General features: G+C 49.8%; 12 protein-coding genes across 12 annotated transcripts; 6 read left to right on the top strand and 6 right to left on the bottom strand.

Annotated features, from left to right (window-relative positions):
• Positions 1-580: 580 nt before the first annotated feature.
• Positions 581-2,999, top strand: gfa1 (glutamine--fructose-6-phosphate transaminase (isomerizing) GFA1; the record flags this gene model as incomplete). The annotated part of the gene is made up of 6 exons (XM_041687539.1): positions 581-585; positions 646-716; positions 809-1,040; positions 1,117-2,510; positions 2,563-2,724; positions 2,779-2,999. 6 exons carry the CDS (start codon positions 581-583, stop codon positions 2,997-2,999), a joined length of 2,085 nt encoding a protein of 694 aa, XP_041541414.1.
• Positions 3,000-3,553: 554 nt separating this feature from the next.
• AKAW2_30968S (lumazine synthase RIB4) lies at positions 3,554-4,336 on the top strand (the record flags this gene model as incomplete). The annotated part of the gene is made up of 3 exons (XM_041687540.1): positions 3,554-3,602; positions 3,668-3,833; positions 3,919-4,336. 3 exons carry the CDS (start codon positions 3,554-3,556, stop codon positions 4,334-4,336), a joined length of 633 nt encoding a protein of 210 aa, XP_041541415.1.
• A 270-nt stretch (positions 4,337-4,606) lies between these two features.
• AKAW2_30969A (proteasome core particle subunit alpha 7) lies at positions 4,607-5,756 on the bottom strand (the record flags this gene model as incomplete). Its single annotated transcript, XM_041687541.1, has 5 exons — positions 4,607-4,945; positions 5,000-5,326; positions 5,410-5,568; positions 5,630-5,695; positions 5,754-5,756. The coding sequence occupies 5 exons, from the start codon at positions 5,754-5,756 to the stop codon at positions 4,607-4,609; spliced, it is 894 nt and encodes a 297-aa protein (XP_041541416.1).
• Positions 5,757-6,830: 1,074 nt separating this feature from the next.
• On the top strand, positions 6,831-7,788 carry AKAW2_30970S (uncharacterized protein; the record flags this gene model as incomplete). Its single annotated transcript, XM_041687542.1, has 2 exons — positions 6,831-6,929; positions 6,985-7,788. 2 exons carry the CDS (start codon positions 6,831-6,833, stop codon positions 7,786-7,788), a joined length of 903 nt encoding a protein of 300 aa, XP_041541417.1.
• An 836-nt stretch (positions 7,789-8,624) lies between these two features.
• On the bottom strand, positions 8,625-8,951 carry AKAW2_30971A (mating alpha-pheromone PpgA; the record flags this gene model as incomplete). Its single annotated transcript, XM_041687543.1, has 1 exon — positions 8,625-8,951. The coding sequence occupies one exon, from the start codon at positions 8,949-8,951 to the stop codon at positions 8,625-8,627; it is 327 nt and encodes a 108-aa protein (XP_041541418.1).
• Positions 8,952-10,042: 1,091 nt separating this feature from the next.
• Positions 10,043-11,725, top strand: IDH1 (isocitrate dehydrogenase (NAD(+)) IDH1; the record flags this gene model as incomplete). Its single annotated transcript, XM_041687544.1, has 4 exons — positions 10,043-10,294; positions 10,540-10,597; positions 10,673-10,747; positions 10,818-11,725. 4 exons carry the CDS (start codon positions 10,043-10,045, stop codon positions 11,723-11,725), a joined length of 1,293 nt encoding a protein of 430 aa, XP_041541419.1.
• Positions 11,726-12,537: 812 nt separating this feature from the next.
• AKAW2_30973A (18S rRNA methyltransferase BUD23) lies at positions 12,538-13,450 on the bottom strand (the record flags this gene model as incomplete). Its single annotated transcript, XM_041687547.1, has 2 exons — positions 12,538-13,354; positions 13,428-13,450. 2 exons carry the CDS (start codon positions 13,448-13,450, stop codon positions 12,538-12,540), a joined length of 840 nt encoding a protein of 279 aa, XP_041541420.1.
• A 331-nt stretch (positions 13,451-13,781) lies between these two features.
• Positions 13,782-14,627, top strand: SVP26 (uncharacterized protein; the record flags this gene model as incomplete). The annotated part of the gene is made up of 2 exons (XM_041687548.1): positions 13,782-13,851; positions 13,990-14,627. The coding sequence occupies 2 exons, from the start codon at positions 13,782-13,784 to the stop codon at positions 14,625-14,627; spliced, it is 708 nt and encodes a 235-aa protein (XP_041541421.1).
• A 719-nt stretch (positions 14,628-15,346) lies between these two features.
• On the bottom strand, positions 15,347-19,809 carry AKAW2_30975A (GTPase-activating protein BEM3; the record flags this gene model as incomplete). The annotated part of the gene is made up of 3 exons (XM_041687549.1): positions 15,347-15,351; positions 15,406-16,026; positions 16,077-19,809. 3 exons carry the CDS (start codon positions 19,807-19,809, stop codon positions 15,347-15,349), a joined length of 4,359 nt encoding a protein of 1,452 aa, XP_041541422.1.
• A 294-nt stretch (positions 19,810-20,103) lies between these two features.
• AKAW2_30976A (uncharacterized protein) lies at positions 20,104-20,406 on the bottom strand (the record flags this gene model as incomplete). The annotated part of the gene is made up of 1 exon (XM_041687550.1): positions 20,104-20,406. The coding sequence occupies one exon, from the start codon at positions 20,404-20,406 to the stop codon at positions 20,104-20,106; it is 303 nt and encodes a 100-aa protein (XP_041541423.1).
• Positions 20,407-20,871: 465 nt separating this feature from the next.
• MDM31 (mitochondrial distribution and morphology protein) lies at positions 20,872-22,841 on the bottom strand (the record flags this gene model as incomplete). The annotated part of the gene is made up of 3 exons (XM_041687551.1): positions 20,872-21,003; positions 21,057-22,276; positions 22,328-22,841. 3 exons carry the CDS (start codon positions 22,839-22,841, stop codon positions 20,872-20,874), a joined length of 1,866 nt encoding a protein of 621 aa, XP_041541424.1.
• A 650-nt stretch (positions 22,842-23,491) lies between these two features.
• PNO1 (pre-rRNA-processing protein PNO1) lies at positions 23,492-24,401 on the top strand (the record flags this gene model as incomplete). Its single annotated transcript, XM_041687552.1, has 3 exons — positions 23,492-23,567; positions 23,628-24,274; positions 24,345-24,401. 3 exons carry the CDS (start codon positions 23,492-23,494, stop codon positions 24,399-24,401), a joined length of 780 nt encoding a protein of 259 aa, XP_041541425.1.
• Between the last annotated feature and the right edge of the window lie 61 nt (positions 24,402-24,462).

The following is a 24,462-nucleotide window of genomic DNA, read 5'->3' on the forward strand; positions in this document are numbered from 1 at the left end:
CCATGCAGGTGGGGGTGAGTATCTTACTTCGGTATCTACTGAGCAATTCGTACAAGCTAGTACAATAATACTCTATCGCTACCTTGGATGCGGATGGTCCTGGTCTGACTCAGGTCACGGGTGAAACATACCAGTCGATTGTGTGAGGCGCAGGGTGGGCTTATTGGCTGCTACCTCATTTGATGAATGGCTGAGAGTGCCTATAGCAGCTTCCCTGGTCTGTGTGTGCCAAGGTGGGTCGATCTCACCACATAAAACATAACAGCTCCCCCTCCTTTCTACCCTCCCAATTGTTTGTTGATCCCAGTGAACCACCTCCTCAACCTCTCCGTGTCTTTTCCTCCTGATTCCTCCTTCTCTCAACCCACCTTCATACTTACACCCCTGTTCATCACCCCTTCTCATAAGCAGTAAGTCGAATTCATTTCCGAACGCAATGTTCGTTGTTGGTGTCTTGATTAACATGGACCTCCTTAGGTGAACTTCTCGATATCTAGACATAGTGTCGTCTTCTTGGAGCGGCAAACGACCCCCTACTCTCCCTTACGTCTCCGAGTAATCACGATAAAAATAACCAAACATGTGGTATGTCTGGCTCCAGAGCTCAATTCTCGTATATCCTGATGTCTAATACAAACTCTCAAGTGGCATTTTCGGCTACATCAACTACCTTGTCGAAAGAGACCGCAGGTTCATTCTTGATACTATACTTAACGGTTGGTCCCCTCTCCGTCGTGCGAGCCTCCGTCATGTCTCAAATCGCTCCCCGAACTTCTCCCAATATATCTTGTATCCTGACATTGCGTAGGTCTTTCGAGACTTGAATACCGCGGTTATGATTCAGCCGGTCTCGCAGTCGATGGCGACAAGAAGAAGGAAGTCTGTGCCTTCAAGGAAGTTGGCAAGGTCGCTAAGTTGAAGGAACTCATTGAAGAGTCCAAGCCCGATTTCACCAAGACCTTTGAGTCCCATGCTGGTATTGCTCACACTCGCTGGGCCACTCATGGTACTCCGTCTCGCCGGAACTGTCACCCTCACAGGTTGGTTTACTGAAATTATGCCCGCCGATTGGCTTAGGCTAAGGAAACATGAGACTAACATATGGCCATAACCCAGATCTGACGCCAACTGGGAGTTTGCTGTTGTTCACAATGGTATCATTACCAATTACAAAGAATTGAAGGCCTTGCTGGAGAGCAAGGGATTCCGCTTCGAGACCGAGACAGACACTGAATGCATTGCCAAGCTTACGAAGTATCTTTATGATCAGCAGCCAGACATTGACTTCACGGTATTGGCCAAGGCTGTTGTCAAAGAACTCGAAGGCGCTTTCGGTCTCCTCATCAAGTCTGTGCACTATCCTCATGAAGTTATTGCGGCCCGTAAAGGTTCCCCGCTTGTTATCGGTGTGCGAACTTCGAGGAAGATGAAGGTGGACTTCGTTGATGTGGAATACTCCGAGGATGGCCCCCTTCCAGCAGAGCAGGCTTCTCAAAACGTTGCCATCAAGAAGTCTGCTACTGGACTGCTTGCACCTCCTGACAAGTCACTCCTGCACCGGTCTCAGTCCCGCGCTTTCCTTTCCGATGACGGCGTTCCTCAGCCAGCCGAATTCTTCTTGTCATCAGACCCATCGGCGATCGTTGAGCACACCAAGAAGGTCCTTTACCTTGAAGACGATGACATTGCTCATATCCATGAGGGACAGCTGAACATCCACCGTTTGACCAAGGATGATGGCACGTCTAATGTCCGCGCCATTCAGACCATTGAACTTGAGCTCCAGGAAATCATGAAGGGTAACTTTGATCACTTTATGCAGAAGGAGATCTTTGAGCAGCCCGAATCCGTGGTCAACACTATGCGCGGTCGACTGGATGTCGCAAACAAGCAAGTCACACTGGGCGGTCTCCGGCAGTATATTTCTACCATCCGTCGGTGCAGAAGAATTATCTTTGTGGCTTGTGGAACCAGCTACCACTCATGCATGGCCGTGCGTGGTGTTTTCGAGGAGCTTACTGAGATACCTATCTCGGTTGAACTTGCCTCGGACTTCCTGGACAGACAGGCACCTGTCTTCCGTGACGACACATGTGTTTTCGTTTCCCAGTCGGGAGAGACAGCCGATTCCCTGATGGCCTTGCGCTATTGTCTCGAGCGCGGTGCCTTGACTGTTGGTATTGTTAACGTGGTCGGCTCCTCCATCTCCCTCCTGACTCACTGCGGTGTGCACATCAATGCTGGGCCAGAGATCGGTGTCGCTTCTACGAAGGCATACACATCGCAGTTCGTGGCCATGGTTATGTTTGCACTCTCGCTTAGCGAGGATAGGGCTTCCAAGCAGAAGAGACGCGAGGAAATCATGGAGGGTTTGGCCAAGGTATCAGAGCAATTCAGAGAGATCCTGAAGCTTAATGAGCCCATCAAGCAGATGTGCGCAAAGTTCTTCAAGGATCAGAAGAGCTTGCTGCTGCTGGGCAGAGGTGGCCAGTTCCCCACGGCCCTTGAAGGTTAGCAGGTCGATCTTTCTTGTCATCACTCCTCATTAACATGATTTTATAGGTGCCCTTAAGATCAAGGAGATCTCCTACCTCCACTGTGAGGCTGTTATGTCCGGCGAACTGAAACACGGCGTTCTTGCCCTTGTGGATGAGAACCTGCCCATCATCATGATCCTTACGAGGGATAATATTTTCTCGAAGTCACTGAATGCTTACCAGCAAGGTTAGTCAATCCTCCGCTCACATTCGCAAGCTTCATTCTCTAACCATCCAACAGTCATTGCACGAGGAGGCCGTCCTATCGTGATCTGCAACTATGATGACCCAGAATTCTCTGCCGCTCAAACAGAAAAGATTGAGGTCCCGAAGACGGTCGATTGCCTTCAAGGACTTTTGAACGTTATCCCATTGCAGCTTATCTCGTACTGGCTTGCAGTGGGAGAGGGTCTCAACGTCGATTTCCCCCGTAACCTCGCTAAGTCGGTTACTGTTGAATAGAGGGCGATGGAGAAAAACGATAGATTGTGGACACGAGAGTGGGAACTTTCAATTAATGCATAGGGTTTTTAAATTAATGATGGTAACATGTAAACTTTGCAGTATTGGTAGTTTTTGCCCATATCTCTCTTAGTTGCCGTTTCCGTTTGGTTTCTGCTTCCGTTGTATCCGTCGGTTTGAGGTGTGTCCGGCCAGCTCGTCGCATGGCAAACTGTAGCAGCCAGTAGTGTGTCTAGTAGTGAACTAGACTTGTACATGTCAAGCCGAAGGCAGTAAAGTAACCTGGAATTCCGTGGGTTGAGAGTGGGGGATCTGAGGGATGTTTTATTACATCAGTAAATATTGCTAACGAGATATCTAGCTCAAGGGATCATTACCCCTTGACCCAGCGGGGTACACTTCCGATCCCCCACTTTGCGTGGGAACTCGCACATATATGTTGCACATTGTTTGTCTGTCTCATCAGTTTCCTCGAACAGCACCTTCCTTCAATTCGACGACAATAGTCCATCGAGACCCTATATTTGATAACCCCATACAAGAATTCGAACGCGATGACTTCTCTGTCTCTGAAAGGCCCGGGCGCCGCGCAGACCTATGATGGTAATGACGTCTTTCAGGTTGATCGTACGACTAATGATCCGTTTGCTAAATTTTGTTTTCCTTAGGAACTGGGCTACGAATCGCCATTGTCCATGCGAGGTGGAATATGGGCATAATTGGTCCTCTCGTGGATGGGGCCAAGCGGAGCCTCCTTGCAGCTGGAGTTGCTGAGAATAACATAACGGTCCACACTGTTCCAGGCAGTTATGAGTTGCCCTTTGCCGTGCAGAAGTAAGGCCATTGTCATCGAGTCTTTTCTTTCTCGGGCATTTTATTAGAGAGTTCGGAGACTGGTGCTGACGATTTACGCTGTCAGGTTATATGCGGCTTCGCAGATTGAAGCTGCCAAAGGCTCAGCCTCGGCGCAAGGCATCAGTGCCACCGATTTGCTGTCTTCCTCTACGGCGGACCTCACTAAGGCGTCTCCGCAGTCGCCATCGCCCGATGCACCTAGACCTTTCGATGCCATCATTGCCGTTGGAGTACTGATTAAAGGAGAGACTATGCATTTTGAATATATCGCGGATGCCGTCACTCATGGATTGATGCGCGTGCAGCTTGATACGGGACTGCCGGTTATCTTTGGCGTGCTTACTGTCTTGACTGAAGAGCAAGGCTTGGAAAGAGCCGGCTTGGGCACAAAGGGAATGCACAATCACGGAGAGGACTGGGGTAATGCTGCAGTGGAACTTGGAGCAAAGAAAAGAGACTGGGCTGAGGGTAAAATTGTTTAGTGGACCTTCGGCAAGGCAACGATCTCTTGTTTCGTTTTGAGTTATTCTGCCGTTGATTTAGGGTAATCAATCATCCTCTACAAAGGAGAAATCATCAATTGTATACGTCGAAGATCAGGAACCTTGATTGGCGGTCTTAAGGCACAATTGCCATGTAACATACATTCGTTTACCGTGCATCAGGATATGAGGTTCACATGAATAGGGGTAAAGTAACGAGATGAATAACTCTTTGACAGAGTCTCAGGTGTAGGGTTCGGACTGTAAAGTTCACTCCTCCATCCGCTCGTTCTCGTTTGAGTCACCCTTTGTTGCGTCTTCTTCCTCATCGTCTCCCTCCAGAGCTCTCTTTGCTGCCCGCTCTGCCTCCTCACGGAGTTCTTTCGGTACCTCCTCGTGCCTTCCCTTCGTCGGACCGTCTAATGAACTAATCCAGGTCATTTCCAGTTCGAAGTCCTTGTCTTTACTGTCTTCATGGGCGACATAGATAATTCGAGCCGCTTCCTTCACTCCATCGAGAAGGCTCAGTGTGCCGGAGCTCAGGTCGAGTTTCTCAAGCTCAGCCTTGGCTGCTTGTCTCCCTTTCCCGGTGGCGGCGCCATAATAACCCTTCGATAGCGTTAGCATCGTCTAAAAGCACCTTTGTAAATTACAGGAGCATACCCAGTACAGGCCGCTTGGCTCAATCATATATAGACCTGGACCTCCAGTTCTGGCGCCCTCGACTTTACCGCCAGAACCCGACTTGGGCCCACTTCCGACCTGACCGTCGACAGCAAGCTCGGCTTCGGAGTCCCAGCCTCCGACAATAGCAGTCACGCCGAAAGGCCTGACACTAGAGTAGAGTGTGTAAGCTTGCACGTAGCTCCCAAGGCGGTTGGATAGCGCAGAAGTTGGAATTGGCCCTTTGTAAACACTTCTCCATGATGAAGCTTCATCACGAGCCCGAGAAACGAAATGTCGCCCGTCCGGCACCAGACCGGCGGAAACCTGCCATGGAAGCAACGTATTAGCGCGACAGACTCCTAATCAGCGTAGACGCCCACTGTTCTGGACTCAGCTTGGATCCTTACAATGCCAACGTGACGATCAACCGTAGCTATTCTCTTATTGGCGCCAGGCTTCAGGAGCTTGCTGGTAATGATTTTCTCCACTGCGAGCACGACACCATCTTTGCACCTGATACCAATGGCTGTCCCTCCATTTTCTACTGCTTTAACGGCATATTCTACCTATTTTGAATGGTCAACAGAGCCGCGTTTGCTATGAAGATGGAGAAAGGCGAATGGATACCTGGAAGTTGCGACCATCTGGGGAGAAGACTGAGTTGGAGAGATCGTACCCAGTGCCAATGGAAGTCTAGGTAACGAGATAATCAGTCACGGAGGAACGTTGACTTGGGAGTTGAGGAACGAACCATGGCTGGTGAGGGCTGTTTGACACGGATTCAAGGGATGGAGTAGAATTAGAAGATATGAGAATGTCGATAAGGCCAAGGTGTTGAGTTACTGGAGACACTTGAAAGCTTGAGCACAGGCAACGGGGCAGTTAGCAATGTGATCACTCGGGTAAGGTAGGTAGCTAAGGTACGCGTAGTTAGCAATGCCTGCCTAAGCACGAACAGCTGAGTACATCATCCCCTTCCTGGTATAGGCTAGTGTCTTGCCGCTTTTACCAAGCCCGACGCTGTCATGTGATGTGATCCCTGCAGCTTTGCTGGCCCCACTCCGCCGGGTTGCGATAAGGGATAATAAGTCTCGTTGCATCATCTTTATACATCTTGTAATATAGCATACTACTTACTTCTACTCGAAAAGGCAAGCTACTTATTGCACATATTGTGCGCCACATTTGCTTGGGCTTAAGATATCAACGCTTGTAAAGTTTTGTCACCTGACCAATACTATATGTTCTAGGGGATACGGTATGCAAATAACCGTATGTAATTCTATGCATGTGGGCTAGCATGCACTACTGGTTTCCATCCCCGCCGGCTTTCCCCTGTCGGCCTTATAATGACCATCTTCTGAATGCCATGGATGGTTCCATCAGTACATAACCAGCATCCGGTGGGTGAACAGCCACGCGACTTTCACTCGGTAGGTAGGTATATTCTACGTTCTGTGAACAAGATCTTGTAAGGCTGCATGAATAAGGTACTGGTCCTTCTGACCTTCATTATAAATGCCCAACCATGTGTCTGTTTCGGGCATCGACATGTATCGGTTTACATTTGACCAGCGCCTCCCCACCACATTGCTTGATGTTTTCTATTTAATCTTCCTACCTACTGAGCAAATATCTCCTTTACTTCTGCTTGCTTCCCTTCAGCCAGAGTGTTGTATCCTAAACTGGACCTGGAGCTGTCTAGGGCTTCAATATTCAATTCCCCTCCACTTTGCCGCCCGCCCTTTAATTTCGAGAACACCAAGAAGGAGAAGGTCAAGCGTGCATCATTTGCCATCCATTTGCACTCCCAAGATACATAGACGATATGTCTTCATCTATATTGCATAGCTGCCCATGCTGTGGGCAAGTTACAGATATCTCCAATGCACTTGCTGCTTTCATCGAAAACCCCTATTGTAGCCAGGTAGATACTTTTGACCTTTTGATATCATAAGCTCTCTGACAAGAGAACCATGCAGTGCGGATTGTCCGCTTCTGAAAGCGATTTGAAATTACAGAATGATCTCTCAGCACTCTTCGACAAGGGGATGAACTTAGAGACGCCGTTGTCACCCGAAGAGAGCGTGGGAGTACAGCGTCCTGCTCCCTCATCCCCAATTGTATATAGCATCACACAACATTACCATCACTCTGCGCATGTTGCTCAACAGAATACTACTCGTTCCTCCGAAGGTGTTCATCGCCGCGGCACCAATGCTACCATCAACGAGACACTCCGACAGCACAACGTGGACCCTTCAACACTCTCGGCCAAGCAAATGGAGCTTTTTGAACATGCCATGCCAGAACAACAATCGCGCCTCATCCAGATGTGGCAGATCTCCCCAGAGCACAGCTATGCAGCAACTAGCAACGTCACCGGAACTAAATCGCTGGACCAGGAAAGCTCGAATGTAGCCGGCACTGTTGGCCATGCCTCGACTCCATTGAATTGGGCAGCCACAGGTGGTGATCGTGAAATGTGCGATGTGCCTGATAGGAACGAGAATGGGGACGAAGGACACCAGTATGCTGAGCCTTATATGGTAAATGGGTATGAGGCGATAGCCCGGGAATGGCATGGACTCCCTTCATCTCAGCCCACACACCTAATGGCTGAACCAACAACCGGATCACCGTATAAGCTTTCAAGTGACCCTGTTTACTATGCTCACTGTCGAAGATGGTGGGAACCTACACAGCAAAGTTCGGTGGAGTATCAATACGGTCTATTCGACGAGATGAACCGTCATCCTCAATGTGGCCTAGTGCAACCTCGTTAGATCGAAGGTACAAAGATGGCCATGGCGTTCATTCCCAGGTTGTGGTAGTCATTGCCCAGATAATGTTACCATAATGACGAGCCTGCGAGTTTCCGGCATGGTGAATGTCATGGAATGTTACGCTTGGATCGCTTTATATTTCCCTGGCTCTCGTCTGAATTGATAGAAATCTAGGAGACGGTCTACCTAATGCCGTCAAAGAATGCATGTGCTTATAACGACTTGAACTACGGAGGAAGCCTGCTAAATCTAAACAAGCTGTAGAGGGAGAGAGAACGTGTTAACAGGTTTTTGTAGTGTATTTTGTAATAAGCAATATATGACCATGGGAGCCCACAGACAACTTCGTAGACATGACAGAACTATGCTCCCTCAATCTCCCAAGCTCCTTTTGTTCACCATCTCTCCCTTCTTCCTCCCCAGGTCTGAACGCCACACCCATTCGAGGGCCATGTTAGGTATTCATTCAAGATCTGAACCGAAGGGCAAGGACTCAAAGAGGTAGTTGTAGCTGCCAGCATCCAAGAAAGTCGGTGCGGTAGATATATTGCGAGAAAGAGTGACTAGACAGTACGCAGCACTTGGTTTGCTGGTCTTCAATTCGGCCTGGATGTAGTATGTTGGATTTTCTTTTTTTGGATTTCAAGCCAAAGCACCGCCCCAGGCCGCAGTATAACAGCTTTGGGAGAGAATATGACGTAGATCGAAAGTAACGTAATTGAGAAAATATGTAAAAGAAGAAGATAACGAACCCCGACTCTGGTTGGTTGAGTCCTAGGAAGACTGGCGACGGGCGAGAAAGAGAAGCATGGGCTCGTTGGAGGCAGTGGCCCAGCCTACTGGAAGTCAGACTCGTCGATATCTGCCATAGCCTCTGCAAAGGCATCGGCAGAGCGCTTGACTTCGCTGCCGGCTTCGACAGCCCGCTTGATCTTGTTGCAGGGCTGACCAGGCAGGACACACCATCTCTGAAGGGTCTCAGGAGAGGCGTCTGCAATGGCTTCAGCCAAAGCATCGGCAGAGCGCTTGACTTCTCCACTAGCATCAGCCGCACGCTTGATCATGTTGCATGGCTGGCCAGGGAGATGACACCATCTCTGCAGGGCAGCAGCCTGCACAGTGGTGGCAGCAAGAGCGGCAAGGACAATAGAGACGAGCTTCATCTTTGCAGGAATGTGAGGGGGGTTTTGTTTTCTGAAAGTCAGATAAATTTGAACTTGAGGGAATGCTGTTTGAGCTTTGGCTTGACAGTTTGTATTTCTCCGAAACTGCCAAACACGAAGAACCAGAGCCTTTATATAGATTGCTAGTAAAACACAGAAACCCTGGGTCAAGTCTTCCTTGCCATGCATCAATGGAATATATCGCTATTGAAGCGGGTCCAGAGCCCGAGCAAGGAAAGAGAAAGTACTAGGGAGCAACAACATCCTCCTGAATAAAGCACCAATTGACCAGGAGAGGCAACACATCAGTCAATAAAGTAGATACAGGGTACATTCCCAATGTATTGAATGGCAAGGCAAGAGAAATGCGCCAGAGGTTCAATTGACCATCGCCACCAATAGAGACAAAATATTGGAATATGACTATTCGTTTGGTGTTAGCTACCGGCTTCAATAAGGAATAGAAAGGAAGTAGAAGACTGTATAGTAAGGTCGAGAGGGAGGGGGAAAGAGAGAGACCCAGGGGTCCGAATCAGAGATCTTTCTTTATCCATCGTCCACGATGCTCTCTACCACCTCATATTTAGTAAGATCGCAGGCTTTCCAAAACTGGGTGTCAATAACACTCAGGCCTAATGAGATGGTCAAATATCAAATTTCCCTTGTTCTGCCAATAAGACAAAGTATGGCCAGATTCAGCTATCAATAAGCTATTGAGGACTTTGACCTTGATGGACATGGGGTGGTTGTGAACAAAGCACCCGCTCTACTTCCGCAAATCGGATGTTTTGAGACCCTCGACGAGGACCGGCATGTGGCGGGTCAGCCGTGGTTGCTGGCTGTTTCTTAATTATTACGTACTTTCTTGGGACGTTTCCCTTTTGACATGAACAGAGAAAAGCAAGAATAAGATCATGTGGTCGTACATCCGTTCTCCCTTTCGAGAAATGTACAGTAGGTAAGAGGATCCTTGTACGTATAATAGACTGGAACCATTGAGTCGAAATGCTGGTCGGGGCGGTGATAGAGAGATAAGATCGGCCCGCGTGAGTAGTAAGTTAGTTTTGGTTGTCCGACATGTTCTTGAGTGGATGCCGAGACGATCCGCCGTTTTTTCCGGTGTCTCGTGCATCGCTGGCTTTAGGTCTTTTCTCGCCGTCTCCGGTTCCGTCTTTGTCTTTCCTCCCTCCTCCCTCTCTCTCTCTTTTTGCTCTCCCGTCCGCACGTTTTTGGGTCCCCTCTCCTCTCCTCCTCCTTTTCGGTCCGTTCAATCTTATTGTCCCTTTTTCTCGACCCCTTTGTCCATCAAAATGTTCTCTCTGCGGACGGCGCAACCCGCGCAGGTAAGTGGATGGTTCCTTGCTTTTTGACCGATCAATTCCTTTGTCCGACCCGACTTCGCTCGAATCCTTGCCCTTACTTCCTTCCCACCGCCGTCTGCTACATCCTTTCGCCCGGCTGAATTAGAGAGGAACGCCGGGGCGCACTTGGAATACGAACTCTCATATACTTTACTCAATTGCCTTTTCGTTGACGATCTACGTTTTTGGTTGTTTCCGATTCCCTCTAACGCGGTTATGCTTGGCAGTCTTTGCTCCGTCGCGTTGCGGCGCCGACTTCCTTCCGTTCCTCCATCCCGGCAAGATGTGCGTCAACCTTCTTAATCGCGTGCAATACCGTCCTGCTAGAGACATAATGGTTTATTGACTCTATAACCCCAGCCTTTGCTAGCGTTCAGTCCGATATCTTCAAGCCCACCAAGTATGGCGGCAAATACACCGTCACTCTCATCCCAGGTACCTACACCCGCCTCTTCCTTTTAACTTGATCAGTCTGCTGATGCCTCGGTGATTCGCTTTCATAAAGGTGACGGAATCGGTGCCGAGGTTGCTGAGTCGGTCAAGACTATCTTCAAGGCCGACAATGTTCCCATCGAGTGGGAGCAGGTAGATGTTAGCGGTGTTGACACCGGTAACAAGCACTCGGAAGAGCTTTTCAAGGAGTCCATTGCTTCTCTGCGCCGTAACAAGCTGGGTCTGAAGGGTATCCTCTTCACCCCAGTTGAGCGCTCCGGCCACCAGTCGTTCAACGTTGCTCTCCGTCAGGAGCTGGATATTTTCGCCTCGATCGTCCTCATTAAGAACATCCCCGGCTACAAGACCCGTCACGAGAATGTTGATCTTTGCATTATCCGTGAGAACACCGAAGGTGAATACTCTGGTCTCGAACACCAGTCCGTGCAGGGTGTTGTGGAGTCCCTGAAGATTATCACTCGCGCCAAATCCGAGCGCATTGCCAAGTTTGCCTTTGGTTTCGCTCTTGCCAACAACCGCAAGAAGGTTACTTGCATCCACAAGGCCAACATCATGAAGCTTGCGGATGGCCTTTTCCGCAGCACCTTCCACAAGGTCGCCGAGAACTACCCGACTTTGGAGGTTAACGACATGATCGTCGACAACGCCTCCATGCAGGCTGTTTCTCGCCCTCAGCAGTTCGACGTTATGGTTATGCCCAACCTGTACGGTGGCATTCTCTCCAACATTGGGTCTGCCCTGGTGGGTGGACCTGGTGTTGTCCCTGGTTGCAACATGGGCCGTGACGTTGCTGTGTTCGAGCCAGGCTGCCGTCACGTTGGTCTTGACATCAAGGGCAAGGACCAGGCGAACCCTAGCGCTATGATCCTTTCTGGATCTATGCTTCTGCGCCACCTGGGATTGGACGACCATGCCAACCGTATCTCCAAGGCCGTCTATGATGTGATCGGTGAGGGGTGAGTTTCAGACTTTCATTTCCAAAAACTCCCAGCTTTGTTCAGAGCTGTCGCTAATGCGTAATTCCCTAGTAAAACGAGGACCCGCGACATGGGCGGACAGGCTACCACCCACGAGTTCACCAGGGCAGTCCTGGACAAGATGGAGGCTGCTCTGTAAATTATTACCCACTTGAAAACCGACCTCCCACCTTGCATGTGGTACCTGCTACAATTATGATGATGAGAGCTTGTATAGGCCAGTGAAATGTTTTTATTTCTATCTGTAGACCAACTCTGGCCTTTCTGACTGTCTCTATAATTTGTACCCCCATTCACTCCATCTGACACAACGACGCGCGGCGTCGGACACATGATTGTGTGCTATTGGGCGCGTAAAACTGTACACAAACGTTTGAATTTGAAAGCGTGTCTCTTCAACATCCGGACTGCTTAGCAAAGATTCCAGTAGACCAACGACAACTGAGGAATCCAGTGTTCAGTAGATACGAACTCCAGCGGCCTGACATTGGCGGGGATGCCAGCTCCCTTGGGATAGTCTTGGCTTGCCCAGAGGCAAAGAAACGGCGCAAAGAAACCTCCAAAGGGGAGAAAACTCAAGTGGTATGCAAACGTGAAAATTATAGCCGCGCACCGGTTGCCGAGCCCTACTCTAGCTCTCCAGCAAAGGCCGACACCGGAACGCTGGATCCTTTTCAGTGGTAATTGACCGGCACAGGGAAATTCGCCTATGATAGAACGATCTGTACCGGGGTGAGGATGTGACCGGGGATTTATAATAAGGGCATACATAGTGAGCGCGCTGTACAAGAGAAATCAGAAAGCGGGACGTCGTTTTCTGCCGGTATATTTCGAATTCGCCTTCACAACCTTGCCTTTCCGGGTCATCTGTTCCTTTTTTCGTAGAATCCAGGCCTTGTCGCCCTTCCGGGATGATGCTTGTTTGCCACGCTCCATAGCCCTTTTCCGGGCGTCCAAGACATCCACGTCGTTCATGCCATCAACAACACCGGTGATGTCACCTTGTAATCCACCTCCTCCAACGGTGAGCACGAGGTAGAGTTTGCTGTTCTTAGTACCCGGGTCATCCTCCAGTATACCAGCTCCAAAGCCGGCCTTCATGGCAGCCCCACTGATCATGCTCCGCTGAGCGTCGTTCTTTGGATAAAATTGGCAAACTGCGCGACCACCACGCCGCAGGCTAGCATAGAGGCCCTCGAAGAAGCGACGAAGACGGTACTCCGGGCTAACATCACTAGACTCCGCATTGCAGAGCCATTGGATAGCACTGATGCTAATGGCTGCATCGAAACTTCCTGGCCGGAACGGTACTCCTTGCCCGATATCAGCCAGGAAGAGATCGCCATCGACACCGCGCTGGAGGGCAACATCGAGCATGCTAGGTGAGATGTCCATGCCGATCCAGGTATGCGGGCCTCCGTCTTCGGGTGCCACCTGGGAAAGAATCTCGCCGGAGAGACCAGAGCCGCAGCCAAGATCAAGGATCAAAGAAGGTGTTTTCAGGTCTAGGAGGTCGAGTGCCCGATGGGTCATGTCGGACTGAATGTTACGGATACGAGACGAGGTGGTATATTTTCGGGACTCATTATCATCATAGAATAGATCCGGAGGCCTTGAATAGTAGCACCGTGTTAGTGATGAATGGGCTACTGAATTTCCTCGTAATCCACCAAGGGGTCACCTACAAGACATCTTCAGGACGCGACATGTTTGCGATCAAGTCCCTAAGTGTTTCGGGCGGTTAGAGAAGCAAAGCGATGTTGAGGTTTGAGAGAGAGGGGGAAAGTCATTCATACCTCTCACTATTTTATTTTTTTTTCGGGGGGAACCTACTTTCGTCGGGCGGAGTGTAGCCGCGGGGGCTTGGCATGCGGTGCGGTGGTTGCACTTTTTTATAGCCTGAGGCACCGAGGACGGTCCAGATCGGCCAACTGATTGCTCTTGTTACATCTTGCCAACTATCCGATGCTTGATGTTACTACGCCCGTGCCTATCTATTTGAACCGGTCCGCAGCGCCCTCGCCCTCGACTTCTACATAATGTGGATTCTACCCTTGGTAGGGTATTTGGGGGTTATTGTAGGGTTCGCTTTCCTTACGTTAGCGATAGGTACGATATGCCCGCAATGCGCGCGATGATGATGACGATTGGTCTTGCTCTCGGGTCACCATAGACAATAGAACGAGATGCCGAGCTCACATGGCTTGTGATGCTATTTGTATTCATCAGACACTGACCTGTCTCTAGCCTCCGGCCTTTACTATCTCTCGGAGCTTGTGGAGGAGCATACAGTTCTCGCCCGTCGGCTGTTGTACCGGCTGATATACAGTATCATCGCCGTTCAGATCCTTCTTTACTTATTTGACCGATTTCCTTTCTCCTTGACCGTCCTCAGTATCGGCTCGCATATCGTATATGCCAGCAATCTCCGCCGATTCCCCATAGTCAAGCTGTCCGACCCTCTCTTCATTTTATCATGCGGGCTCGTCGGGTTGAATCATTGGCTTTGGTTTCGCCACTTTTCACAGCCATTGCCTTCATCGCGTGGCGCTAGTAGCTGGCGCCAACCATATCAGGTTAACGTGGAGGATATGCCAACCTTCACAGAGGTTGCGTCTTATTTTGGACTCTGTGTCTGGCTGGTTCCATTCGCGCTCTTCGTCAGCCTCAGCGCGGGCGATAATGTCTTGCCTACCATGGGCTCCGAGTATGCCACAGGCGACCGTGTGCCTATTTCGGGGTTCACCCCGGGTACATTTGCGTCCGACGGAAAGTCCAAGAACAAGGGAATGGCCAAGGCCCTGGTGGATGGCGTGCGGGACTGGGTTAAAGATAACGGGGAATTGATGGGTTTCTGGAAGGGTGAACGGGCAAAAGGCTTTTAGGCACGAGATTATCTTCTGCTCTAGGCCTTTGTACTAACATCATCTTGTCGGATACCCTTGGCGTTCTGCTCTCGGATCAATTCCCTACGGGCTCTCAGTGAATGGCTGGAGGGAAAGCCTTCATGAGGTACCCACTAGCAGTTACCTGTTCTGGCGGAGTTGTCTTATTTATACTAGCTATATAGGCTAAAGAAACAAACCAATGTGGATCCGCAGTTCTCAAAGTGTAGTATATGCACAGGCCAAAACCAAAGGACAAAATCATAAGGCGTGAGGGTATATTGTTAGGCATGCCTCCTTCCAGTAGGGTTCACGGTGTGTACAATCCAATAATAAGTATCACAGTGTGCTGCGTGTCAACTCCGGACTGCAACAGGCAAGGACAGGGAAGATAATTAGAAACAGAGGATACTCCAGTATTATTAGTAGTATTAAGAGTACCCCGTAGTCCTCGGCTAATTGTAGCAGAAGTACAATGTGGTCGTTTCACATTCGTTTGGATCGTCGAGCTCGGTCGTGACAAAGGAGCCATACTGCAACATATTTGAAAGTCTCAATGACAACAGGCGAACCTTGGCGCGGGGAAGGGAGATATGTAAAGAAACAAGAAAAGTAAGTAAGCTTGAGGCTAAAAGGAATTCATGATAACACAACGCTTAATATGACGTAAGAGTCCATTGGAGCACGCCATAATCGTAATTATTCACATACAAGCTGCGTCAAACTTTGAAGAGTCAGCGGATGATATTGATTGGTAAGCTTGAGGAAGAACCCATACCGTTTTCACCATGGAGCGATGCAGGAAAGTCCTGATTGTTGACTTCCATGAACAAGAGAGAGCTCTCCCTCCTCTTCGCCTTAGCGGAACGAGAGTTGTCAATATTCGGCGACAACATCCTGTTCAAGGACGGCGAGCTTGAATGGCCAATGGTATATTCATCCGGCCCACTTCCAGTAGAACGTTCATGACTGTTGGATACAGAGCCTTTACTATTCTGCAGGTAAAAGCCATCCATGCCGCCTGAGTGTTCACCGAATGTAGTCTGACCATAACCTGGCGTGGATGCCTCCGGAGCAACCTGACGAATGGGGTACCGGAATTCTTCATGGGAAGGAGAATAACTGACATCCGGCTCCAACGTTTCAGCAGGAGTCTTGAGCACCCCATCGAAGATGTCCTCGAAGTCGGTGAGGAACATTGAGAAGACGGGCGCTGGGATGTTCAAGGTAGGAGCAAAGACAATACCAACATTTCTGATAGTCATCTTATTGACATCAGAGTTGTTTACAATAACAATCAAGAACTGGACCAACGCTCGCAGCAAGGCCAGGTTTGGCTGAGGGAGTCGGTGAACAAGGTGATTGAAAGCGGCGATCTTCTTTTGTTTCTCATGAAGTTCTATAAAGGTGTGTTAGTAATAGAATAAACCGTACAATGTGAGTACTTACCGAGTACCCGCAAGAACTCTAGATGAAGTTCGCGGGTCAAAACCGTGGTGGGAAGTTCACGTAGGTATTGTTTGAAAAGGGAGGCGACGGCATGTACATCATGATACTGGTCATCTGCGAGAAAGTCCACATCGCCTTCAGTATTGAACCTCTCCTTTAGTGCCTTGACAACAAGATTCGACCCGCTCAAACGGAAGATTCCTTCCTCTGACTCAGCACCTCTAGCTCTGAGATATTCTATGCAACGATATACAACCGCAGGTAAATCAGCATCTACTCCTTGTGGTGCGCAAAACTGTACGGCTTCAGCCAAGGGCAAGCCAAACACTGGCCGGACGAACTCTCGCTTCTCAATATTGTTCTGCACGGGAGCCAGCGAAGAATCATGGCAAGCCTGGAGCTGAGTAGCAAGGTCAACAGACGACCTTGTGCGGAAACCCCAAATACTGCGTTTCTTTTCCTTAACGCTCGTAGCTGCTTTGTTGCCCCAAGCTCCCGCGTCCTGGATTATAGCTCCATTGGTAGGGCCGGAGATGAGCCTAGATGAAGACTGACCATGGTCTGGACCGGAATCTGCAGTATCGACTGAAGGTCCTGTAGAGGCTATCGGGGACTTGGGGATCTGTCGATCAAACGATGGCCCAAGGACAGGTGGCTCGGCAGGAACAGCATCATCGTAACTGAAGCCCTGAACTGCAGCATCAGCGCCTTCAGTGTCTGGATTGTCGATTCCTTTGTCTGTCTTCTTTCCGCCATTTGAGAATAGTTTCGGTTTGGCAGCAGAACTAGTCTGCTGCTTTGAGGTTGCTGATGGCAGCGACCTTGCAGGACTATTGAGGCCATCGTTCTCTGACTGACCATCAACATATTCAAGAAGTGCGTCCACCCAGGTATCTCTTTCTTCGTCACTCTCAGCACACAGAACATGGCGAACAAGAGCTGACGAGTCCTTGCGCTTGGGCTCCAAAATGAGGAAAGCATGGCGATACTGGTTGTCGGAGTCCTCCTCGGTGTGGGACGGTGAGTTGTTCCGACCGCCTGCATTCTGCGATTGCTTGCCAATTTGCGCGTTGTACAGTTTGATCGTACCAAGATGAGGACCGCCTGGAGACTCGAAATATTTTAGCTCGGGGCTATGCAAGACGAAATATCGTGCTTTCCAGCCGCCGAAGTTCTTTCCTCGTTTTGTTAGATACCCCTCCTTCCTCGGTTTACCATCTGGTCCACGTAAGATTTCGGCACCAGCTTGGTGATTACCTTTCAGTAGACTCATCTCATCATCTCGGGGTTCAATGGCATCTGATGTAAGGAATTGACATATGACCAACGCCGCCTTGTCGTCCATTGGGGTATCAAGGAGAGCTTCAAAGTAGGCATTCAACGCGGCACGTCTAGTGTCAACTTTGGCGGGAGAATGTCCGCTAAAAATGGACCGTTCAGGCAACTTTCCTCCAAAAGACGACAATTGTCGCATCTGTTGATCGAGTTGAGGAAGAGCAGCGATAACCTTTTCAGTGCGCCAAAGCTCCATGTTTTCGGATCTTGAGAATATGCCCAACGTGAATACAGGTTCTTCCTCCGATTGCCTAGAAGCCATATAACTATTTCTGGACGGCCGAAGTCGTGATGACGAAACCTTGACATGTATTGAAGGGAGGGCATTTGGTGGCAGCAGGAGGTTTGGATATTCATCCGATACAAGACCTTGATATATCCCGTTATTCCTCACGACTGGTTCTTGTGGGCTGTCAATCTTAACTGCCGCATCGATTGATGGAATAGGCCGATTGTGAGCATCGACTGACATGGAAGAATATGCAGAACTGCTTGGAATTAGATTAGAAGGGGTCCCTGTGGAAAAAGGATTCTGATGCTGGCCAGTGCGCGGCGACAGTGCCAATCCGGAAAGGTTACTCTCAGACGACATGGGCAAAGACGATAGAGCACCAGGAATTTCCCTGGGTAAGCGCGGCAACGGAGAACCCAGCGGACGGTCCTCGGGCCTTGGGCTGACTGGCAAACCGGGACTCTTTGGAATACTGATGCTAGGAAGGTCGCCAAGTGGTCCATTATGTCTTGTACGGGGACTGGACGCGGATGATCCTGAATGGTCAATTGAAGGCTGTGCTTGTCGCGGGTTTGACAGCGATTCCACAGCCGCCAAACTATGTGAATTGCTTCCTTGGCTTCCAGGGTCCTGTAGGGTCTCTTGGTCTCTGTTGAGAGCTGCCTCGCGTTCTCGATCGTCATCATCTCTCGTCCTTCTCCTCCCGCGCTCCATTGGCAACTCATCCGCAGCCAATATATCCTCATACTCAGAGTCAGAGTCATATATATCAGGTTCTGTTGATGTATCTTTCTGGGAAAGATTCAAGGGAGCAGGCGGAGGTTTCCGGACCGGAGGGGGCACATCCTGCTGCTTATCCTGCCCTGGTGCAGTGCTATCGACGGGAGATCTTGAACCACTCGAAGAGGTTGGACTCGCTGTCGACAATTCTCGCCGTGTATATACCAGTGATTGATTGCTTTGCGTTTCGGCTTGCCGATCATCATGAATAGTGGAATTGCTCACGGTACGCTCCTTGCCTGGGTGTGATGGCAACTGGCCTACACCGAGGCCTTGTAGCGAAGCCGAATTAGGCGAATCTTGTTTCTCGACAGCGGCGGACTGTATGAGAGTAAAGCCCTGGCCCAAATTGTCGGAGTCTATACTGTCCGAATGCCCACCGCGATTGTGCACCTGGCTTTTTCGGGCAGGTCCATGGCTGGTCAACGTGCCGCTGCTTTCGCTGTCTCGTGATCGCAGTTTCGAGTCAATAGTGGATGGTAAAGGCGGCGGGGAACTCTGCAACTCTTTAACCTTTTTCCTGTAGCGTTCCTTCTCTTTCAAAGCACGTTCGAGATCTTTATTCAAGCCTAGAATGAGTGTACGCTGCTTATCAACCAATCGCCAGAGCTGCGAATTTTGAGAGGCCGCATGATGCTTTTCCTTCAGGAGGTGTATAATCACAGCCTCAGCTGACCCAGCAGTCGCTATCAAATTTCCGATGTCGGCCTGACTTAGCGCATTGGCATCGAATGAAGACTTGTGTGTTTGAGAAGCGGAAGAAATCGACGAGATGGCCGAATCAATGGAGGAGGTCCGGGGCATCATACGCTGACCCGGACGATTTCCGGAGGGCGATTGAAGAGAATTGGCTGGTGAGGTAGGAGAAGACATCCTGGAACCTGTCTGATCTGGTATCTGCTGCGCCCGATTATCACTCATTTTATCATTCATATCATACTGCTTGAGACTATCCCAAGTGTCTCTCACGACCGCTTCCGATCCGCTGGATGTCTGTGAATGGGTATCCGAGGAAGGAGTCTGAATTGTCGCATATGCTGTATGATTTGTCGTATAGTTGCTCTTGAACATGGAAGGATTACTGAATGACTTCGGAGATAGCGGAGTCTGCGATGGACTGGCGCTGACTTGTCGGGGCGATGGGAAGTGTACGTTCGTTTGAAGAGGAGATGGCGTTGGTTTGCGGGGGGAAGCAATGGCAGCCCCAGAACGCAAAGCCTGTCCGTCAGAACGTGGGCCCAGATAGTCGCGAGGAATCAAATCGCTGGGTAATGGCAATGGCGAGTGCACCGTGCTTTGGTGCTTAGTTGTAGGTAACGTGGGAAGGGGTGCAGGTAGCTGGTTGATGGTGGTATTGTCGCTACCTTGCCGCCGAGGCTGCGACATGGCTTGTTTAGGAGTCGGAGCTCACTCCACGCATGGGAGGGAGGCGCGGAACCAAACAACGATTGGACGCTAAACGCGGACGGTTCGACTGGGGGGTTTCAGCACCAGCGGGCCAGGGGGGCCAGAGCCAACGGTTCGACGGTTCTTAGATTGAGGGAACCACAAACATACCTTCCGCACATGCGAGTCTTCGCCGTGAGGACAACACCGAGAACTGACGGCATCGGGTGATTCCCTGGGAATGTCGGGCTGGTTAAGGGAAGATGTTGGAAGAAGTTCGGTGAGTACGGCGACTCATGATTTACTGAGACTAGTTGCAAGATCTAAGCCGAGTGGGGAAGGGGCCAGGGGAACAGGGGAAAAAGAAGAAGGAAAAAAAGGGGGAGGGGACAGCAGAGCATAAGCAGGAAGGATCCTCCCTTCTTTCAATGAGAATGCAATTTGAGCCGAGAATACTGGTGCAGGGAGGAGAGCTTGTAGGTTTCTATGAGGGTGAGAGCGAGGCAGAAGATTAGTAGTATCTTTTACTGTGGTGAGGAGATGACAGCCACCCTTCAGTATCCAGACTTGCAGACAGAGTAAACAGTCTTGCTGCATTTACAGATGCTTGGTTAAAACGGCTATGCTTTGCTAGAACAAGTGATTGGTTCAAATTTCCCCAGTGACATACCCTTTCGAGATAGGCGCAGAAAAAGCATATGCCGCTAGTGGTCCTGCATGAAAAAGTAAAGCCCACTTTTGAGAGAAGGCCTCAAGGGCACCATACTTGTTGGGTTTGCTTAGCTGCCCCGTCCATCATGCCCCGCCGCTGAAAACGAGAAACCGAGAATAGCGTCAGAAATGGTGGACAACCCACGTCAGATGAGAAGAGAGGCATATAATAGGAACATGAAAACGCCAGAACACCCTGTCTAATGCAGCCCCCTTGAGGCAAAGTAAAACAAAATTCGAGGATTGGGTAAAGATGAGATCGCTTTTCCCCCCTTCCAACGCCTATATCCTGGTGAAACCAAATTATCCAGCTTAAACTCCCAGACACCCGTATGGTACAACTATACAATGCTATGCTATATTTCCGGCCATGCCCATAAAAATGGCCTGGGCAGCTAGTTGGAGTGACCAGAAGCCAACTTTCTTGAAACGACGCTTCCGAGCTTGCTCATCAACCACATCTCGTGCAAACGCATCGTATACCTGTCCAACATTAGTATGTATCATAGATCACCGGGGCAGAGACAGGAGCTTACCGCTGCCGAAAGATCATCCATCAAGCCGCTATCCCAAGTGGTCCAACTGCCATCAAAATCTCCGAGGCGTTTGACGAGGCGACAGTTCACTGGAATGAATGTACGCCTTGAATTAATATAGGCAACAATGGGTCTAATAAGCGCATTGTTGATATATGAAAGGTCACGTGTGAAAAGAGGAACAACGGCCCTGACATTGTTCAAGTGGAGGCGGAGATCGGTGACTAGGAATCGCCGGTCATCTTCGGCAGCAGTTTCTTCTGACGAATTTATGTGGGACGTGGTCGACTCAAGGTCCAGGTTAGACGAGACTGTCGCTTCTAGCCGATCATAGAATCCGGCCATAACCTTCGCAAGGCTTTCATCATTCTCTGCGGGAAACATGATGTCGGAAACGATGTCGACCGTTCCTTCATGTATCCAAGAAAACGGGCCCTGGACTCCCCGATTTAGATGATCAATATTTAGACCATCAATACGAATCCTGCTATGCTTCTTCCATGGACTCGGTTTACCATCTTCTTCACCTCCATTTTCCAGCTGTGCCCCGGTAAAGCCATGAGTTTGTCGAGGGTGGATGGTGAACAATGAGTTATCGTATGACCCCGACATCATATTGGCGGACATGAAGTCATAGAATAGCCACTGTTTTCTCAATTGAGGCAAATCACATGAAAAGATGCTGACAGGGAAGGGTCTGAAGTTGTCTGGCTGGTACACGGTAACCAAGACATCGCTCATCTTAAAAGAATCAATCTCGAAATCACCAGGATTGTGCTCGTGTCGATAAGATTTGGGATCAAGATCGTCATCCGACCAGTGAACATATCTGCGGTCGACTACCCCGCGAATGCCCCGTACCTCAACGTCACGAAGAAGTCCTTTACCGTTGATCCACTTCGTGAATGACAAGGTAACATTGACCGTTTCGATCGACACATCGAATTGTGTGTAGTTGGTGTCCTCTTCATCTGACACGGGCCGCTGCTCGGGCAGTTCAGGGTTGGTTTGCTCCCCGAGGGCGGCGGCGGCGACAGCAGCAGCGGTTTTCGAAGAGCCCTTACTTACATGCCCCGTTCCTTGTCCTGGCCGCCTGGAGACAAAGACGTTCTTGAAAGTGATCACGCCATCTTTCCATTTCGGAACAATCGCAGACTCGAAGACGACTTTTACACCGGAAGACTTGGTGAGATAATTGCCGATCCAGCCAGCCAATGTTTCTATAAAGATTAGCTTCGGGTTAATGTCGACGAGAACCACTTCAGGCCTACCTTGGGCGAACACGGTATTGATCGCAATGATAAGCAATGAGAAGAAAGTGGTAGTACCCAAGACTACCCAAACCACATGTCCCAAGAGCACCCATGAGAAGAGAGCGGTTATTTCATCCAGATTGAAAGGCCTGACACTTCGTATAGAGAACCACTTGAACCGGACCTTAAGTCGTGACCAGAACCCATTAGCTGCAGCCAACAATTCTTCTTTCGTGGGCCGGTGCAAGTGCGGTATATGTGGCAATCGGTCCCTGAGATGGCGGTTTAATTGCCCTTTTTGATTAAGCTCAGGTAGCTGCGGCTCGGAGACCTGACTTTTATCGTTGATGGATGTCTCAGAAGCTTTACCGAGCCTGTCAGGATGATGGCGGCCGTCATTATGATTTTTGGAATCCTTCCGTAACTCGGTCGTCCTCCGATCATCTGGGCTCGTATGAAAATCACGCGTAATCGTAAGCCAGGAGACAATACCCAAGCCTTTTCTTCCCGGTGTAGAGATCCTATGCGGCATCAAACCCTTTAAAGGGATGGCGTATGTTGCCCTGGCTGCAGTGTGATCGGAGGCGCCATGTACAAAGCCTGCGGTAGCAAATCCTCTGATAGGTCGAGTCGGTTGTCGTGAAAGTGAGCTATATCCTTTCGCAATATGCAATTTGCAAAAGCCAGCACTGAGGTCTTCTGTGTTTGTTTTATATGATAGGCACGACACGCGCCTTTCTCGCAATCCAGATCCAAATATTGATTCCGTTGTTCCCCATAAGTTGGTGTACAACCTGCGCCCGAGATAGCCAGACATGATTGCCGTCACATGCTGGACAATCTGGGAAGGCAGGTAAGCAGTAGAGAATCCTCTCTGGTATTGAGCAGAAAGCTGCAAAACAAGCCAGGTTATTAGATGTATAGCTGGGATGACAGGTGCATGCGTCTCAAATCACCGGGCAGAAGCACGGTGCTATCTAACCAGGCGGACCGCGAATAAATTTCCATGAAATCATCCCGCCTCAACAGGAGCGGGTCCTGTTTGTAATGTTTGCATCGAAAATTCACAAATTCACACTATAACCACACATCTTTTCCATAGACCGTAAAATCTGTGATAACGGACTCCGACTCTGATTTGCAGCCTAAACCGTCGAGTATTCAGATCCCACTCACAGAAACATGCCTGCACCCACAGCTTTACGGCAAAATGCCGAAGTAGAAATGACAGAGACGCTTGCTGCGCCTACTATGTCAGGTCAGTCCCCGCCAACGCTTTACGGGAACCCGACCGGGTGGCCATTCTAACGTCTTCCAGAGCAAGATGAGGAAATCTTGATCGACGCCCAAACGTCGGCAGATCAGGTTACTGCAGGACTCGCGCCTGAGATTGAGCCTACTCAAGACAGCGATATGCGTATCGACGAAGAGGGACGGCCCCTCTTCACGCCAGCCAAAGACACTAGCAGGGTATATCGAGTTGAAAGCAGGAAGGTTCCTGTACCACCGCATAGGATGACTCCATTGAAGGCTAGCTGGGCACGCATCTATCCCCCGCTCGTCGAACACCTCAAACTTCAAGTGCGCATGAACATCAAGAATCGAGCTGTGGAACTACGTACGTCACGATTCACGACCGATACGGAAGCCCTGCAGAAGGGCGAGGATTTCGTCAAAGCTTTTACTCTTGGATTCGATGTCGACGACGCTATCGCACTTCTCAGGTTGGATGATCTTTACATACGTTCATTTGAGATTCGGGATATCAAAGCCCTCAACGGAGAGCACCTTAGTCGTGCAATTGGACGTTGTGCTGGTAAAGATGGGCGAACAAAGTTTGCGATAGAGAACGCTACTCGGACAAGAATTGTCATTGCAGACCAGAAGATTCACCTGCTAGGCGCAGTGAAGAATGTCGACTGTGCCCAACAGGCCATTGTTAGCTTGATTCTTGGCAGTCCACCGGTCAGTAACCTTGTGCCGACCCTGTCAATTGTCGTCTCAGATGATGCAACAGCTGCTAACTCCTCAATAGGGCAAAGTGTATGGGAACCTTCGTAAGGTGGCTTCTCGCATGAAGGAGCGTTTTTAGGGGAAAAAAAAAAAAGAACCAACCGTCAGCATCATGGGAACTACGGTCTCTGCCTCTACCA

Source organism: Aspergillus luchuensis, chromosome 3 (genome assembly GCF_016861625.1).
Source record: "Aspergillus luchuensis IFO 4308 DNA, chromosome 3, nearly complete sequence".
Lineage (NCBI taxonomy): Eukaryota > Fungi > Ascomycota > Eurotiomycetes > Eurotiales > Aspergillaceae > Aspergillus > Aspergillus luchuensis.